Source organism: Chelonia mydas, chromosome 19 (genome assembly GCF_015237465.2).
Source record: "Chelonia mydas isolate rCheMyd1 chromosome 19, rCheMyd1.pri.v2, whole genome shotgun sequence".
NCBI lineage: Eukaryota > Metazoa > Chordata > Testudines > Cheloniidae > Chelonia > Chelonia mydas.
This window is the reverse complement of record NC_051259.2, coordinates 18604899-18622157: the sequence shown is the minus strand read 5'-3', so window position 1 is coordinate 18622157 and position 17259 is coordinate 18604899. Positions and strand designations below refer to the sequence as shown.

Here is a 17259-nt window from a genome sequence, read left to right as displayed (position 1 = left end):
AATCTCAGTGAAAGACAATGCTTAAGAGCCTAAGTGCCTAAAGTAACTTTTGAAAATGGGACTTTTAAGCCCTTTTGAAAATTTTGGCCATAGCATATAAGATCACCCTTATTACAGACCCTGCAGTGCTTCCCACTGATTTGGGAACAGAAACCATTTGTGCATTTTGCTCCTATATCAATATGAAATTATACATGCCACACAAGATCTCCTGCCAGTGCTCAGAGACTGTGATGCTTTTCAATAACCAGCATGAGTTAAGGACCAGAGTGGTTATAAGTAGATCTGAGCAAAAAATTTTCAGCGAATAGTAAATTCACAGATAAATGCATTTTTCAGGTTACTGAAACAAAAATGGGGGAAAAAACAAAAAAATCAAGTGGTTTGTTTTGGCCATTTCAAAATTAAACCTTTTGTCTTTTTGTTTTGAAAGTGTTTTGCTTTGAAGTTTAGCTAATTAAAAAGGTAAGCGTGTGTGTGTGTGTGTGTACACACAATAATCCTCCCACCCACAACCCCAAAATGGAAAACTGAGAAATTTCAGGACAAACAGGTTTTGTTTGACCCAAAGTGATTTTTTTTTTTAGTTTTTTTTGAGAAATTTTTAAAAAAATTAGTTTTGGTTTGAACTGAACTGGATTTTTGGGCTCAGTTTGAGTATATTGTATACGGTCATACCTCTCAACCTATTTATTTTTAATTGGGATGATTTCATTATATGGAAGGTACTCAGATACCACAGTGATGGGCAAAATATAAGAACGTAAATGGTGAAAGAACAGCTGCTATATGATATAAATATAGGGCCAATCCTGTTTCCATTGAAGCTCATGGCAATGTGACAGGATCAGAGTCTAACACAGTCAGTAAATTATGCACATTGCTGTTCATGTATTCCTAACTTATTATGTATTCTTTCAGTGCTTTTTGTGGTTGCTTTTACCTAGCTGTAAAATGGTTGTGTACCTCTTTTGTGTGCTTCATGTGTCTTTTTGTGGGAAAGACTGATTTCTAGGGAGGGTATGAAATTGTTTATAACTTAGTGTACATCGTGGGAGAAGTGTCTTACTCCATTGAATGCATATTGAAGGTAAATCAGTTCTTGAAACACTCATTGATTTCAGTGTTGTGAGCAGAGTTTGGCTGATGGGTTTTATGTCAGTGGTTTGGAGATAAAGAGGTGATCGAAGAGAAATTAAACTTTAAACTGTAATAGTTCATATTCAAAGTTGGCTGTCACTATTTAACCTCTTACATTTTGCGTCCTGGTGGTACTATTTATTGACATAAGTCTAGTGGATTTTATTTTTTTAAATGCCAAAAAGCCAGCAAATGAAAAAAACACTGGGGAAGTAATGTTTTTATTTAATTTTTTTGAGTAGCAGACAATAGGAATTCAGTAAAACGATTCTGAAAGTAGTCTCCTTCAGAATGCTCACTTTTCTGTGATAATTCCAGTGGGTCTTGACTCTTGCTTGTTGCAGTCGGCCCTTAATACAGATAGCATGTAGTACTAAAAGCTTTACTTTCTTTGAAATTAACTTTTTCTTTCAAAATAAAAGGTCAGACTACTCTTTCTTAAGTGTGTAATTTAAACAGTAATTGCTAATAATCAGCCTTGCTTGTAGAAACTTTTGGTTGTGAGTCTTGTCCTGATTTTTTGTGTGACAGTTATGTAAATGTTCTAAATTAAAACAGGTTAGATTTTATCATTCTGTTTACTGACATTGTAGCCCGCAGTTGATCACTTAAATTAACTCTGGTAATCCTAAAGTGTTTTTACAATCGCAGCACATGTGTATGATTGAAATGTTTAATATATTGGCTTCTATAGTGAGTATGTTACAAGGGAAATGCAGTAGAAATGTGCCGTGTGCATTTAACCCCCCCCCCCCACCATTGTTTGTCTTTGGGGCTTACTGATAAATCTTTGTTTTAGAAAACCTCCATATGTGAGTTTGGTCTCTTATTTTAGAGATGGCAACATGACTTTAGAAAGCTTGAGAGCAGAAAACATAGAAATGAATATTCTCTGATAGCCTAAATGATAAGCACCCCACAAAGTATATAAAGCTCTGAACACCTTTTTTAACAGGCTTTGAAGACTGCAGATGAAGACATCCATTCTAATCATTTAAGCATATTTAAAAATTGATACTCATGGAAGAGGCACAAGACCTACCGGAACAACCAGTAAGTATATTTGTAAAATATTATAAATTATTGGAAAATAAGTCAGTAGTCTAAAAAAAGTCAATTGTGATTATTCTAAATATGGAAATAAGGAAATATGCCTTACATTTATTGTTTCTAGAAGTGGGGATCATTCTTGCTGTTGGTAATATATATTGTCCATTAGCCTCACTGGGGTTATACAAACTACAGTAATAAAACAAGTAAATAGGTACATTTGAAGTTTTTAATATCTTAGATTAAAATCATGGATAATAAATATTTGCTTTGTTCAGAACCTGTACAATGAAATATATGGTTTCAAACCATATGTAGAAAATGAAAAATTACTACTTAAGATAGCACTTGTAAAATAGTTACTGTAAACTCTATGCTCTTTAATTTCTTCTGGTACCCTGGAGAGCTTAGAGAAGTTCCCTATTCCCTAGTATATTGTGAGCAGCTGTTGCAGGAGAGCAGTATTGTCACCTTTAATTTAATTTAATTTAACTGTGTCTGTAGGTAAGAAGTATGGTTGGAGTGATATATGTTTTTAAATCCTGTTTGCTGCATCCTAAATCCGAAGTTCTGCTAATAAAGATTTTAGGGTGAATAACTGATTTTTAAATACTGTAACAAAAACAAGACATTTTAATTTTTACTACTTATATTTACAGTTTCAAAATTCCTGAGGTGCTTCTTATCACTGAACTGATAGAAAATTTGTCAACAAAGTTCTTAAAGATATTTGAAATGTTAGTGCATATTTGTTTTTTAAATTACTTAGATGGAATGTTGTTGTCACTTCTGGAAGAGAAAATGTGAATGCAGGATAATAGTCAGCATATTTGATATAAAGTCCTACATCTAACTTTAAAGTAAATGCAACAGTGTAATAATTAAACACATTACTTTACAGACAAAAAATGAGTGACAATGTTATATTTAGAATTCAGTCAAGCTTGATGCAAACAAAACAAGAAAACATTACTTCATTTTTATGGTAGGCTGTGGCTACTTTTTATACTGAAGTTATCAAGTGTACTAGAAAACATGCAGTAATTTTGGGGAGGAATGTACATTTAATAATCTTTGCATAGGAAATATTTTGGGGATGTTCAGACTGAAGAACTGTATCTCTTCCAGTTAACTAGTCTGAAAAATCTAGTTAATATTTTGTAACTCTTTGTGTATCACAAGAATAGATAAACTGACATGGGGACATTCAGTGAAACTGAAAGGCAGGAAATTTAAAACTAATCAAAGAAATACTCTCCTATACTATGCCATCATGTGCCAGCAATGCCCCTCTGCTATATACATCAGCCAAACTGGACAGTCCCTACGTAAACGAACACACATCAGATATTAGGAATGGCAATACACAAAAACCTGTAGGAGAACACTTCAATCTCCCTGGACACACACTAGCAGATTTAAAGGTAGCCATCCTGCAGCAAAAAAACTTCAGGACCAGACTTCAAAGAGAAACTGCTGAGCTTCAGTTCATTTGCAAATTTGACACCATCCACTCAGGATTAAACAGACTGTGACTGGCTCGCCAACTATAGAAGCAGTTTCTCCTTCCATGGTGTTCACACCTCAACTGCTAGAAGAGGGCCTCATCCTCCCTGATTGAACTAACCTCGTTATCCCTAGCCTGATTCTTGCTTTCATGTTTATATTTATACATCTTGATAGGCAGGACTATTTAGTCCCCATTTTTTGCTGTCCCTGCTCTTCTTTCCAAGTGCTTTGCAACAGTAAGAGGGGGCTATCTGCTGCATAGTGTGGGATGCCACTTTAGGTGGGTTTCCCCTGTCCTCAGTGGTTTGGGGTTCCCAGGAGGACTGGGAACTGAAGACAGAGTTGGGGAGATAGATATGTGGCAAGAGTCATAGTAAGTGATCCAAGGGTTACTGTTTGTTATGAAAAGTCACTGTATTATTCATCGGGATGACAGTTTTCAAAAGTAATCCCTTACCGTGATCTGTTTAAAAAAAAAAAAGATATAATTATATGTAACTGTAGTACCTTACTCTAGCAACCCTGCCTGGGAAAAGCTAGAGCCGCTGCAGCTGCCAGAGCAGAGAGGAGGAATAGCCACCATTGGGCTAGAGTGATGCCCGAAAAATGCATTGCTCTTCACTTGTGCCTGAGCTTTCAGTGTGGGATGGTATTCTGCAATCTTGGAAACTGAGACTGGGGCACTATTTTACTGCTGTTGCATTCCCAGCTGGTCATTCTATTGTATTCTTTTGCTATAACTAGAAGCCCTAGTGTTGGAGTTACAAACTTCATGCAAATGGTTCAGGCTAATCTATTAAACTATTACGGAGACATTGCAGTTGCTCTATAAAGTTGAAACTAAATTTCCATTATAATCCTGATTTTAACTACCTCCAAAATAGATTAAAAAATCCCATTCTCAGAACTAGTAGGTTAAATCATAGACTGAGGTAGAATTTTTCTACAAAATTAGAAGTTTTTGGACAAGGGGTTTTTCAATTACGAAACCCTTGCATGAGGAGGTGGGCGATTCATCAGTGTTGGTTTTGTTTTGTTTTTTTGCTAGTTAGTAGCAAAATAAAATAAAAAATAGAAAGGAAAGAGATGAGATTTGGATCCCTGGACACTAGATTAGCTGCGATGTAGTTTACAACCCCGGAGTCCAATCAAATCATGTCACACTTTAATCATTAACTTTTTCACTTGGGACATTGGTGTGGACCTCAACTTTTTTTTTTCTTTTTCTTTTTTAAGCTCAGTCTTTGTCCGTTTCACTTGCAGAGGGAGACCTCAAACTATAGCCTCGTCACTGTGTCAGTAATTAGGAAGCTTCTTCCAGTCGTCTCACCAGGGAGCATGAGTGATGTGGGGAGCTGGTTGTAGGTGTAGGGGCCAACTGACTTTCTAAGGCACATGGGAGAGGTAATGTGTAGGGGACCTGATGAGGCGTATGTATGTAGGCAGGATGTTGAGCTTGGTAGTGTTTACTGGGGGTCCTGCCCTCCTGCAGACCGTCCTGCCAGGAAGTGCTATTTTCATCCACTCCACCCCCTGCTGACTTTCGGTGGTTCACAACAATGGGACTCCCTGCTGAAGCACAGGGAAGAACTTGTCTCCTGGATGCTTTTTCTTTTTGTGTCCATACCTCCTCCTAAGTGCTCTTTTCACTTAGATCTGTTTGTTCCGTTATCCCTGGCTCTCTGGTGAGGAATCAGCTATTTTCTGGAGTGGTGCATTGTGGGAGATGGGTCTCTGGCTGGGGGACAAGGGCAGAACTGCCAGGAGCAGAGTGGTCTGTGTAGTAAGGGAATGCTCAGGAGCAGGAAGAAAAAACACATCTCCTGTTCATGTCAGCAGGACTCAGAAGTGAAGTACTATTGCTCAGACTTTCTCTGCAGCACTCCCTTCTATCTCCCCCAGCTAGGCCTCGTCACTCTTTGCAGTCCACGCATGTCCCCTCGCTGAGTGCCTACTCACCACCATCTTCCGCATACCCCCAAGTTTCTATGGCTTGCAGGAGTGCCACAAATATAAGGATTGCAAGGGGTAGGTCTTGGATAAGTCTGACAAAGCTCACAAAGTTCACCTTGTAGATAGCACATATATACAAGTAAAGCCCTCCTTATGTGCTCATAAAATCCACAGGAGTCTTTACTTCCCTCCTTAGGATGTGTGAATTAGTGATACTCCACCTCTGCATGCCTCAAGAATTGGGGGTGTGGTTGGGGAACTGCTCCACAAGATTTGGGGGGCATTGTGGATAATTGGATGAACATGAGTTTCCAGTGTGATTCTTTGGCCGAAAGGGCAAATGTGATCCTTGTATGTATAAACAGGAGTCCCGAGTAGAAGTAGAGGTTATTTTACCACTGTTTTTGGCACTGGTCTGACCCCTTCTGGAATCCCGTGTCCAGTTCTGTTGTCCACAGTTCAAGGAGGATGTTGATAAATTGGAGAGGGTTCAGAGAAGACCTATGAGAATGATTAAAGGATTAGAAAACATGCCTTATAGTAGACTGAGCTTCTTGAGTCCACCATTTAGATTAACAAAGACAAGTTTAAAGGGTGATCTGATTAAAGTCTATAGGTACTTACATGGAAACAAATATACGATAATGGGCTAGCAGACTGTTGAAGCTAAACAAATTCAGACTGGAAGCAAGGAATATATTTTTAACAGTGAGGCTATTTGGTTACAGGAACAGTTTTCCCAGGGTTGAGGAGTATTCACTGGCAACTTTACAATCAAGACTGCATTTTTTTTTTTTTTCTTTTTTTTAAAGATACGCTCCAGTTCAAACAAGAATTATTTTGGGGAAGGTTTATGGCCTGTGTTGAATAGGATGTCAGGCTAGATGATCACAATGAATCTTTCTAGCTTTGGAATCTGAGGGGGAAAAAAAAAAAGCCCATGTTAGCACTTAAAAAAAGAAAAAGAAAGTTCACATACAAACCTCAAAGTGTAGTGAAGGTTGTAATGGCGTCCTTAATTCTGGTATTTTCTAATCTTTGAGTGCTTGACTTTACAATCATAATAACCTACTTGGTTTTTTGTATGGAATATAGAGACTGCTTATCTCCATAGTTAAGGTTGAAGTTCAGCTCCTTCTTATAAATTTATTTTCATAGAATCATAGTATATCCGGGTTGGAAGGGACCTCAGGAGGTCATCTAGTCCAACCCCCTGCTCAAAGCAGGACCAATCCCCAACTAAATCATCCCAGCCAGGGCTTTGTCAAGCCTGAACTTAAAAACTTCTAAGGAAGGAGATTCCACCACCTCCCTAGGTAACGCATTTCAGTGCTTCACCACCCTCCTAGTGAAAAGGTTTTTCCTAATATCCAACCTAAACCTCCCCCATGCAACTTGAGACCATTACTCCTGGTTCTGTCATCTGCTACCACTGAGAACAGTCTAGATCCATCTTCTTTGGAACCCACTTTCAGGTAGTTGAAAGCAGCTATCAAATCCCCCCTCATTCTTCTCTTCCGCAGACTAAACAATCCCAGTTCATTCAGCCTCTCATAAGGCATGTGTTCCAGTCCCCTATTCATTTTTGTTGCCCTCCGCTGGACTCTTTCCAATTTTTCCACATCCTCCTTGTAGTGTGGGGCCCAAAACTGGACACAGTACTCCAGATGAGGCCTCACCAATGTCGAATAGAGGAGAACGATCACGTCCCTCTGCTGGCAACGCCCCTACTTATACATCCCAAAATGCCATTGCCTTCTTGGCAACAAGGGCACACTGTTGACTCACATCCAGCTTCTCGTCCACTGTCACCCCAGGTCCTTTTCTGCAGAACTGCTGCCTAGCCATTCGGTCCCTAGTCTGTAGCGGTGCATGGGATTCTTCCTTCCTAAGTGCAGGACTCTGCTCTTGTCCTTGTTGAACCTCATCAGATTTCTTTTGGCCCAATCCTCCAATTTGTCTAGGGCTCTCTGTAACCTATCCCTACCCTCCAGCGTATCTACCTCTCCTCCCAGTTTAGTGTCATCTGCAAACTTGCTGAGGGTGCAATCCACACCATCCTCCAGATCATTTATGAAGATATTGAACAAAAGCGGCCCGAGGACCGACCCTTGGGGCACTCCACTTGATACAGGTTGCCAACTAGACATGGAGCCATTGATCACTACCCGTTGAGCCCGACAATCTAGCCAACATTCTATCCACCTTATAGTCCATTCGTCCAGCCCATACTTCTTTAACTTGCTGGCAAGAATACTGTGGGAGACCGTGTCAAAAGTTTTGCTAAAGTCAAGGTACGACACGTCCACTGCTTTCCCCTCATCCACAGAACCAGTTATCTCGTCATAGAAGGCAATTAGATTAGTCAGGCATGACTTGCCCTTGGTGAATCCATGCTGACTGTTCTGATCACTTTCCTCTCCTCTAAGTGCTTCAGAATTGATTCCTTGAGGATCTGCTCCATGATTTTTCCAGGGACTGAGGTGAGGCAGACTGGCCTGTAGTTCCCAGGATCCTCCTCCTTCCGTTTTTTAAAGATGGGCACTACATTAGCCTTTTTCCAATCGTCCGGGACTTCCCCCGATCGCCATGAGTTTTCAAAGATAATGGCCAACGGCTCTGCAATCACATCCGCCAACTGCTTTAGCACTCTCGGATGCAGTGCATCCGGCCCCATGGACTTGTGCTTATCCAGCTGTTCTAAATAGTCCCGAACCACTTCTTTCTCCAAAGAGGGCTGGTTGCCTCCTCCCCATGCTGTGCTGCCCAGTGCAGTAGTCTGGGAGCTGACCTTGTTCGTGAAGACAGAGGCAAAAAAAGCATTAAGTACATTAGCTTTTTCCACATTCTCTGTCACTAGGTTGCCTCCCTCATTCAGTAAGGGGCCCACACTTTTTCCTTGACTTCCTTCTTGTTGCTAACATACCTGAAGAAACCCTTCTTGTTACTCTTAACATCTCTTGCTAGCTGTAACTCCAGGTGTGATTTGGCCTTCCTGATTTCAATCCTGCATGCCCGAGCAATATTTTTATACTCTTCCCTGGTCATTTGTCAAATCTTTCACTTCTTGTAAGCTTCTTTTTTATGTTTAAGATCAGCAAGGATTTCACTGTGAAGCCAAGCTGGTCGCCTGCCATATTTACTATTCTTTCTACACATCGGGATGGTATGTCCCTGTAACCTCAATAAGGATTCTTTAAAATACAGCCAGGTCTCCTGGACTCCTTTCCCCCTCATGTTATTCTCCCAGGGGATCCTGCCCATCAGTTCCAAGAGGGAGTCAAAGTCTGCTTTTCTGAAGTCCAGGGTCCGTATTCTGCTGCTCTCCTTTCTTCCCTGTGTCAGGATCCTGAACTCGACCATCTCATGGTCACTGCCTCCCAGGTTCCCATCTACTTTAGCTTCCCCTACTAATTCTTCCCGCTTTGTGAGCAGCAGGTCAAGAAGAGCTCTGCCCCTAGTTGGTTCCTCCAGCACTTGCACCAGGAAATTGTCCCCTACCCTTTCCAAAAACTTCCTGGATTGTCTGTGCACCACTGCATTGCTCTCCCAGCTGATATCAGGGTGATTGAAGTCTCCCATGAGAACCAGGGCCTGCAATCTAGTAACTTCCGTGAGTTGCCGGAAGAAAGCCTCATCCACCTCATCCCCCTGGTCCGGTGGTCTATAGCAGACTCCCACCATGACATCACCCTTGTTACTCACACTACTAAACTTAATCCAGAGACTCTCAGGTTTTTCTGCAGTTTCATACTTGAGCTCTGAGCAGTCATACTGCTCCTTTACATACAATGCAACTCCCCCACCTTTTCTACCCTGCCTGTCCTTCCTGAACAGTTTATATCCATCCGTGACAGTACTCCAGTCATGTGAGTTATCCCACCAAGTCTCTGTTATTCCAATCACATCATAATTCCTTGACTGTGCCAGGACTTCCAGTTCTCCCTGCTTGTTTCCCAGGCTTCTTGCATTTGTGTCTAGACATTCAAGATAACTCACTGATCGTCCCGCTTTCTCAGGATGAGGCAAGAGCCCTCCCCTCTCGCACGCTCCTGCTTGTGCTTCCTCCCGGTATCCCATTTCCCCACTTACCTGAGGGCTTTGGTCTCCTTCCCCTGGTGAACCTAGTTTAAAGCCCTCCTCACTAGGTTAGCCAGCCTGCTTGCGAAGATGCTCTTCCCTCTCTTCGTTAGGTGGAGCCCGTCTCTGCCTAGCACTCCTCCTTCTTGGAACACCATCCCATGGTCAAAGAATCCAAAGCCTTCTCTCTGACACCACCTGCGTAGCCATTCGTTGACTTCCACGATTCAACGGTCTCTACTCAGGCCTTTTCCTTCCACGGGGAGGATGGACGAGAAGACCACTTGCGCCTCAAACTCCTTTATTGTTCTTCCCAGAGCCACGTGGTGTGCAGTGATCCGCTCAAGGTCATTCTTGGCAGTATCATTGGTGCCCACGTGGAGAAGCAGGAAGGGGTAGCGATCCGAGGGCTTGATGAGTCTTGGCAGTCTCTCTGTCACATCGTGAATCCTAGCTCCTGGCAAGCAGCAGACCTCTCGGTTTTCCCGGTCGGGGCAGCAGATAGATGACTCAGTCCCCCTGAGGACGGAGTCCCCAACCACCACCACCCACCTCCTTCTCTTGGGAGTGGTGGTCGTGGAACCCCCATCCCTAGGACAGTGCATCTCATGCTTTCCAATCGGCGGAGTTTCCTTCTGTTCCCTTCCCTCAGATGTATCATCTAGCCCACTCTCCGCATTCATACCTGTGGAGAGAACATGAAAACGGTTACTTATCTGTATCTGCGTTACTGGTACATGGACACTCCCCTTTCTTCTTCTGGAGGTCACATGCTGCTAAATTTCTTCACCGTCCTCCTGTCCCCGCAGTTCTTTTTTCTTTTTGACCCCTTTACCTCTAATTTCTCCAAAACTAAACCAATTGGTTTGAAACGTCATTTGTGTGATCCTGGCTAGAGTCAGATTTTTCTGAAGTATGAGGAAAACTAGATAAGTTATTTTAGGGGAAATATGAAGGTTCAGAAAATGAGGTGATCTCACTTCTTGACAGTTTTTGTAACTGTTAGGCTCATCATACTTCTAGAGGTTGACTTAGACCTCCCCCTCTATTTTAATCTGTCTGTTTGCAGTGATGGCTGTCTTTGACTTGTTTGAGGGATTTGATTGTGGAATTATTGAACTTTCTGCGTATGTTGCCTGACTTTAACTATGGAGCCATGACCAGTGCCTTCATAATATTAGCTAAGTGGAGTTCTTTTTATCTTGCATTATTCTGATGCAGACATTAAACAACTTGAATTTCCCCAGTACTGATACGCATTATGGCATGGGTTATGGCATGTGGGAGTCCTGCAGAGTTTTCAAGGTGAGGAGGGATACGCATGGTGAATCATGGCGGTAGGGTGAGGTGGGAAAAGAGAGAACTTGAAAGAAGTATGGGGAGGAAACTGCTTTCCAAGTAAATTCACTTTCCATTTTCTTTCCTCAATGGGGAGAGCAGGAAGCAAGGAGCTACATGGCTTTTGGTCGAGTGGTCGCGTGGTCAGAGGGGGAGCAGAATCTCCCCCAAACTATGCACAACATCTTTGTATCTGATCCAAAACTCTTCTATTGATACTGATTGTGCACTCCTGTAGCATTTAAATTGACAAGTGACCTCTCTTTAGATTGCTCTAGCAAACTACTCCCACTGTATATATAGCTGCCAGAAAATGACCTGCTTTAGTTCCTATCACAAGGACAGTTTCTGTAAAGCATATGGGGTATCAAATATAACATTTAAAGGTGATTGAAACACAAACCTATGAGGGGGGAATACCCAGAACTACTAAGTGCAGCTTTGAGAGCACTTGTGCCTGTTGCCACAGCATCTCTGGGAATCAGGATTTTCTGCATTAGTTGCTATTACAACAAATCCCACTCCTGCCTTGCCATTGAAGGTATACACAACTAGACAGAAGCAGGGGGAAAATGGGACTCCCTGTATGAGCAACCTGAGGTAGGAAGAGCAATTGCTGTTGTGCTGGCCAATATTGTCTCATTGTTTCCTTGTGCTCCCTCATGTCTGTCTGTCTCCATCTGTTGTCTCTTGTCTTATGCTTTGGTTGAGAGTTCTTTGGGGGCAGGGCCTGTCTTTTGGTTTTGTGTTTGTATAGTGCCTAGTGCCATGGGGTCCTGCTCCATAGCTGGGGCTCCTTAGTGCTGCGGTGTACTAATACTAACAGCCTTGAACCAGCCTCTTTTGAGTGCTCAGCAGAGCCACTCCTGCTGTGGGCCAGTGGAGGCTGCCGCATGGATAAGGGCCTCAAAGGCTGATTGGGAGAGTGAATGATGTTGGCCTGGGTATCTTGTCTTGGGCCATTGTTAGGAGGTGACCTCCCAATGAAATGTTGATTCTTTGTTACTGAGCTACTTACAGACGGGGTAAAGGGTGTAAAGCATTGGTAGAATTTATTACGTTTTCCCTGATAGGTGAGGGGTGAGGACTGGAGGTGAGCAGTGGGCAGATGGGGGGTGAGGAGGCGAGTGGTGGAGGGGGCCCTGGCGGAGGAGTAAGGAAGTGAGCAGCGAGCCAGCAGCAGGGTGAGGAGGGCAGGTGGGGGTCTGGCTGCAAGCGGGGAGTGAGGAAGCAAGTGGGGGGGAGGTTAAGGAGGTGAGAGGCGAGGTGAGCAGAGGTGGTGAGGAGGCGAGTGGCGGGTGGACGGGGGGGGGGTGAGGAGATGAGTGGCAGCGGCGGGGGCCCTGGCGGAGGAGTAAGGAGGTGAGTGGCAAAGCATGGGGGGAGGCCTGACGGAGGAATAAGGAGGAAAGTGGGGAGCCAGCAGCAGGATGAGGAGGCAGGCTGGGGGTCTGGCTGTGAGTGGGGGAGTGAGGAGGTGAGCAGTGAGCCACCAGCCAGGGGGGTGTCTGTGGCAGGGGAGTGAGTAGGCAAGCGGAACATGGGGGAGTGAGGAGGGACACAGGAGGCAGGTGGTGGGTGAGGAGGTGAGCGCGGGTGCATGGGCAGCTGGTGGAGGCCCCCGACTGCACCCCTTCTGCCTGCGCTCCCGCCCCCTGCACCTGGAGCCACAAGCCCCCCTCCTGAAGAAGCCGCGAGCGCCCCCCCACCCCCTGAGGCCAGAGGAGCCCCGGGCTGGCCGAAGCCCTGGCACCCGCCTCCACACACCTGCCCGGAGGAGACCCCGGCTGGCCAAAGCCCGGAGCACCCCCACTCCCTCATCCATAGGAGCTCCGGGCTGGCTGGAGCCCCGAGCCCCACCACATGCCCGGAGGAGCCCCGGGCCAGCTGCAGCCGTGCCTCTCCTCCCCAGACCCAAGCCACCCAGATACGTTTTTCATTATTATATGCACTTCTATTATGTACAAGCATTTTTAAATTTACTTCAGAATTGTTATACAGACAACCACTTTTACCCAAAAAGCAAAAGAAACAATAATAAAAAAGACAAGACCATCCAAAGCACCTTATTTGTGTTTCTATTCTGTTAGGTCCAGTAAAGAATAGATATAACTGTGCATGATTTTTATTATTGAGTCTTCCAAAAAAAAACCCAACAACCCCAAACCTTACATAAATTACAATGATTTGGATGTATATATGTGCATATTACTTTATTAACTTTAGGAAAAATAAATAATTTTAGGAAAAAGTGTAAGTGCGGCCACCAGCAAGAGTTGATGGCCGCACCCCGAGGCCACCAAAAAATTTGTTGCGAGAACCCCTGGTCTACGGGCCATATATGAGCTAGTAGAGGGCAGCTCTCCTGCCCCACATGACCACTCTTGGGGAGATCCCCGATAACCCCCCACCCCAGCTACCCATCAGTTAGTTATTGCTCTCTAGCATGGGGCACCTGAATGACACAAAGGGAGCAGAAGGCAGTAGAGAGACTGCCCCAAATTGACTGGGGAACTTTGACCTTTCTGAAATATTTTTGACTCTCAGTTTGAAAAGGTTGGACACTCCTGCTCTCTGTGTCCTGATCATGCTGTTAGCTTATTTGCATGGAAAGAGCCAGAAGTAGCGTGATGACAGATCACCATGCTTTGTATTAGAGACATATAAGAATGAAATGAATTGCAGGGCAAATTTTGGATTATGTCCATTATGATACATTCTACTTTGCAGGGAAGGAAAGATGGGATGCTAGCATCTCTCGGGGGTGGGTAAGATTAAGAGAATTTAAATGGCTTGTTTGAGAAGTACTGCAAGATCTGGGGACTGGAAGCTGAGTTATAAAAATTCAAAATTGGAAACAATTGGGGGGAGGGATAGCTCAGTGGTTTGAGCATTGGCCTGCTAAAGCCAGAGTTGCGTTCAATCCTTGAGAGGGCCATTTAGGGATCTGGGGCAAAAATTGGAGATTGGTCCTGCTTTGAGCAGAGGGTTGGACTAGATGACCTCCTGAGGTCCCTTCCAACCCTGATATTCTATGATAGGATCCCAGTCCATTTTGGACCAGAAGTGACTGACCAAATCTTTGTTTAAATTGATCCCTCTACAATAGTACATCATGCTACCATTAGACTACTGAGCCGTCCACAAATGCAGTATTAAATACTAGTTTAGTGTCTCTTTCTCAAAAATGCAAGTTGGGACTTCGGATTTGCTACTGGTGTGAACAAAGAAATGATTTAAACTTCTTGCTTCAAGCATTATTTAGCTAGGGAGAGGGTAAGGGATCCTAGTTCATGGCAGCTGAGCATTGGGTGCAGTCTGAATGCTAGATCTGTTCAGAATAGGATTGTTTTAGAATTAATGAAGTTCCTTGGGTTACAAAGAAAGGTCCCTGTCAAACCTTGGGAGTTCAGTATCCCAGTGCAAAGAAGTGGGCGGGGAGTGGCAGGGGAGGGAGGGAGACAGGGAAAAAGCAACCTTGCAAACAAATTCTGGGGTAGCAGTAGCTGTTTAAATCAGAGAACCTACAGGTTTCACTATTTAACTCCAGGACTCAACCACAAGGCTACTTGAATTCAAACAACTACTAATAGTAACTGTGTTGCAAACAATGATTAGCTTCTAACTGCAGCCTGTCACTTGTGTACAGAGATTGTCAAGGACAGCTCTCACTCATGGTGTCTTTGAACATTTTCGTCTTTGCAGGTGAAAAAGGCCAAGATGCAGGAATCTGGAGAACAAAATTTAAGGTGTGTAGTACTGATTTTGATGTTAGTTTTGACCAATTGTCAGGTTCTTGTTTTCATTGTATGCTTCAGTTGAGAAAGCAGGTTGCTTTGTGCATTTTTCACAAGACATGGGCTTTTATCATTTATCTTCATTTATATTCTTTGAGACACTATGAGCTTTTATAAGAATGCTAAATCTTGCAATTATAAAATTCTTGTAAATCTAAATTCACAAAAGCATTTTCTGTGAATGACTGCATAGAATTTAAATAGCATCAACTTACATCTTGCTTTTAATATTGCGTTGTAGTGCTCTATTTAATACATTCCCTGGAGCAGTCAGGTGAGACAACCATTCACTGTGTAAGGAATTCTCTGATTGATAGGATCTTTTATTTTGGAATTAATTCAATGGTACATAGTTTTTGCTTAGTAGCTCTTTTTAAGTACATCTTTTACTTTGATAATATTAATCACTATTACTACATTTAGAGAGAAGCGTGCTATGCATATCAAATTGTATGAGAAAATGAGTGGGACAGCATTGTCTTTTCTGATTGTTTTTCTGTCTTTAATTGGATTGTCGTGACCCATGAGTCTCAAACCTGGGTCTGCACGATTTCCAGGAGCAGCCTTGCTCCAGCACTCCATTTGTCAGTCTGCTGATGCTTGCCTGCCTGGGACCAAAGAAGACCAGCTCCAGTTTGAGGCTTTGCTGGTTGGTCCTACTTAAGCCAGCAGCAGGAACAGGAAGCTGTCCAAACAACTGGGCTCCATCCCATTCTGGACTGCATGCCTTGTGCTTCTTGCTCCTGCTGCTTGATTTCGTGGCATCTGATTTGTGGTTCTGACCTCTCAGTGTCCTGATCCGGCCTGACTCTGGTTCCTGATTTGTTGTTCTGATCCCCAGTTTGTCTCCTGGCAGAGGTGAAAGTAAGCCGGTATGGTCCAGTATGGTATACTGGCAAGAGCCGGTAAACAGCCGACTGTACCGACGGGGCAGCTTCCCTAGGCCGACAGTTTAAAAGGGCCCTGGGCTTCTGGCAGCGGCCGGAGCCCCAGGCCCTTTAAATCGCCGCCAGAGCCCTGCTGCTGGAGCCCTGGGGTAGCGGCAGCGGCTGGGAGCCCTCCAGCTCCGGCGGCGATTTAAAGGGTCTGGGGATTTAAAGGCTCCGCCCCTTCCGTCCGAGGCCTCACCCCACCTTGCTCAGGACCCCGGCCTTCCGTACCGGTAAGTCCTTAGCATTACTTTAACCCCTAGCTCCTGGTATCCTGACCCAGCTGACTCCTAAACCCTATCTTGTGACTGTGGACTCTGGCTCTGACTACTAAATTTGGCCACCCACGACCCAGCTGTGACATGGATTATTTTTGTCCCTTTGGGATTTTTCACATTTACACATTACAACAAAGGTTGTATTAGATTTCTGTGTTCTATTAAAAGTTTATTATTTTGAGAAAATTAGTGAGTTAATACTCTGAAGGACATGAGGATTTGAGGTTTGTACAAAGAGATGCAAGGATGTCTTCCAGATTCTACTGTGTGTTGGTATATGTGAAATAGTACAGAATGCAGAATGTTTCCCTAGCAGCCTGTGGCCAGTGTTAGCTAGGAAGGTCAAAATCAATTGCTTAAAATTTCCAGCGCTGTTAGTGCACAGATTGGTGATGTTGGTGGCTAATGTGTGCTTTTATCCTTTCAGTCAAGTGAGCACCACAGAAGTCAGTGATCAGAAATCTGAATCTTCAAACCTTGGCCCAAACCTTCCCATGTCAAGTGAAAGTAAGGCTCTTTCTGACCCGCTCACTCCCTTCTTTGTGTCCATTGGTTCCTCAGGGTCCTCTGTGCCAAGCAAAAACTTCTTGGTCCTTCACCGTTTACCCCACCTTATCTTTCAAATCTAATTACTTATCAGAGGCCATCCCCTGCTTTTGTTCTACTAATGATGCCAATCTCCATCTCCCTCCTGTCACCTTCTCTCACAGACTCCTTCCTGACCTCTCCCACGCATATCCCTGTTCTTGAGAAGAATTCCTGGTCAAAATTCACAAAGCCACTATCGCAACCTCTTAAATCCCTCTTTAAAACCCACCTTTGCTACGGTGCCTACATATCGCTACTGCCTGGCCTTGGTTGTGACTACTAATGCAACATTCCTGCCTCTGTCATTACCGTGTCTTCCCCATTCCCCTATTTGCCTGTTCATTCCTCTTTGTGCATTGTCTAAATCCTAGATTGTGATTTCCTTTCGGCAGGGATTGTTGTTTGGTAATGACAAATGAGTGGGAACCATCTCTCATAAATTGTCACTACCTCAACACAAACACTGAGTGGAGTCTGTTATAATCATTTGCACTGCTAAAGCACAGTTAATCTGAAGCTCTCAGAGCTTTACAGAAAAAGTTTCTCAAAACCACTGTGAGGGTAAGTAGTTTCATTTTGCAGATGGGAAACTGAGAT

The 17259-nt window shown here is 43.7% G+C and overlaps 1 protein-coding gene across 1 annotated transcript in view; it reads left to right on the top strand.

Moving 5' to 3' along the window:
- The window catches only part of EYA3 (EYA transcriptional coactivator and phosphatase 3), a 141921-nt gene that overhangs the window by 51153 nt on the left and 73509 nt on the right, over nucleotides 1-17259 (top strand). Inside the window, 4 exon segments of the mRNA XM_043532426.1 lie at nucleotides 2096-2147; nucleotides 2150-2193; nucleotides 14776-14819; nucleotides 16502-16581. Coding sequence (XP_043388361.1) covers nucleotides 2096-2147; nucleotides 2150-2193; nucleotides 14776-14819; nucleotides 16502-16581 — 220 coding nt within the window.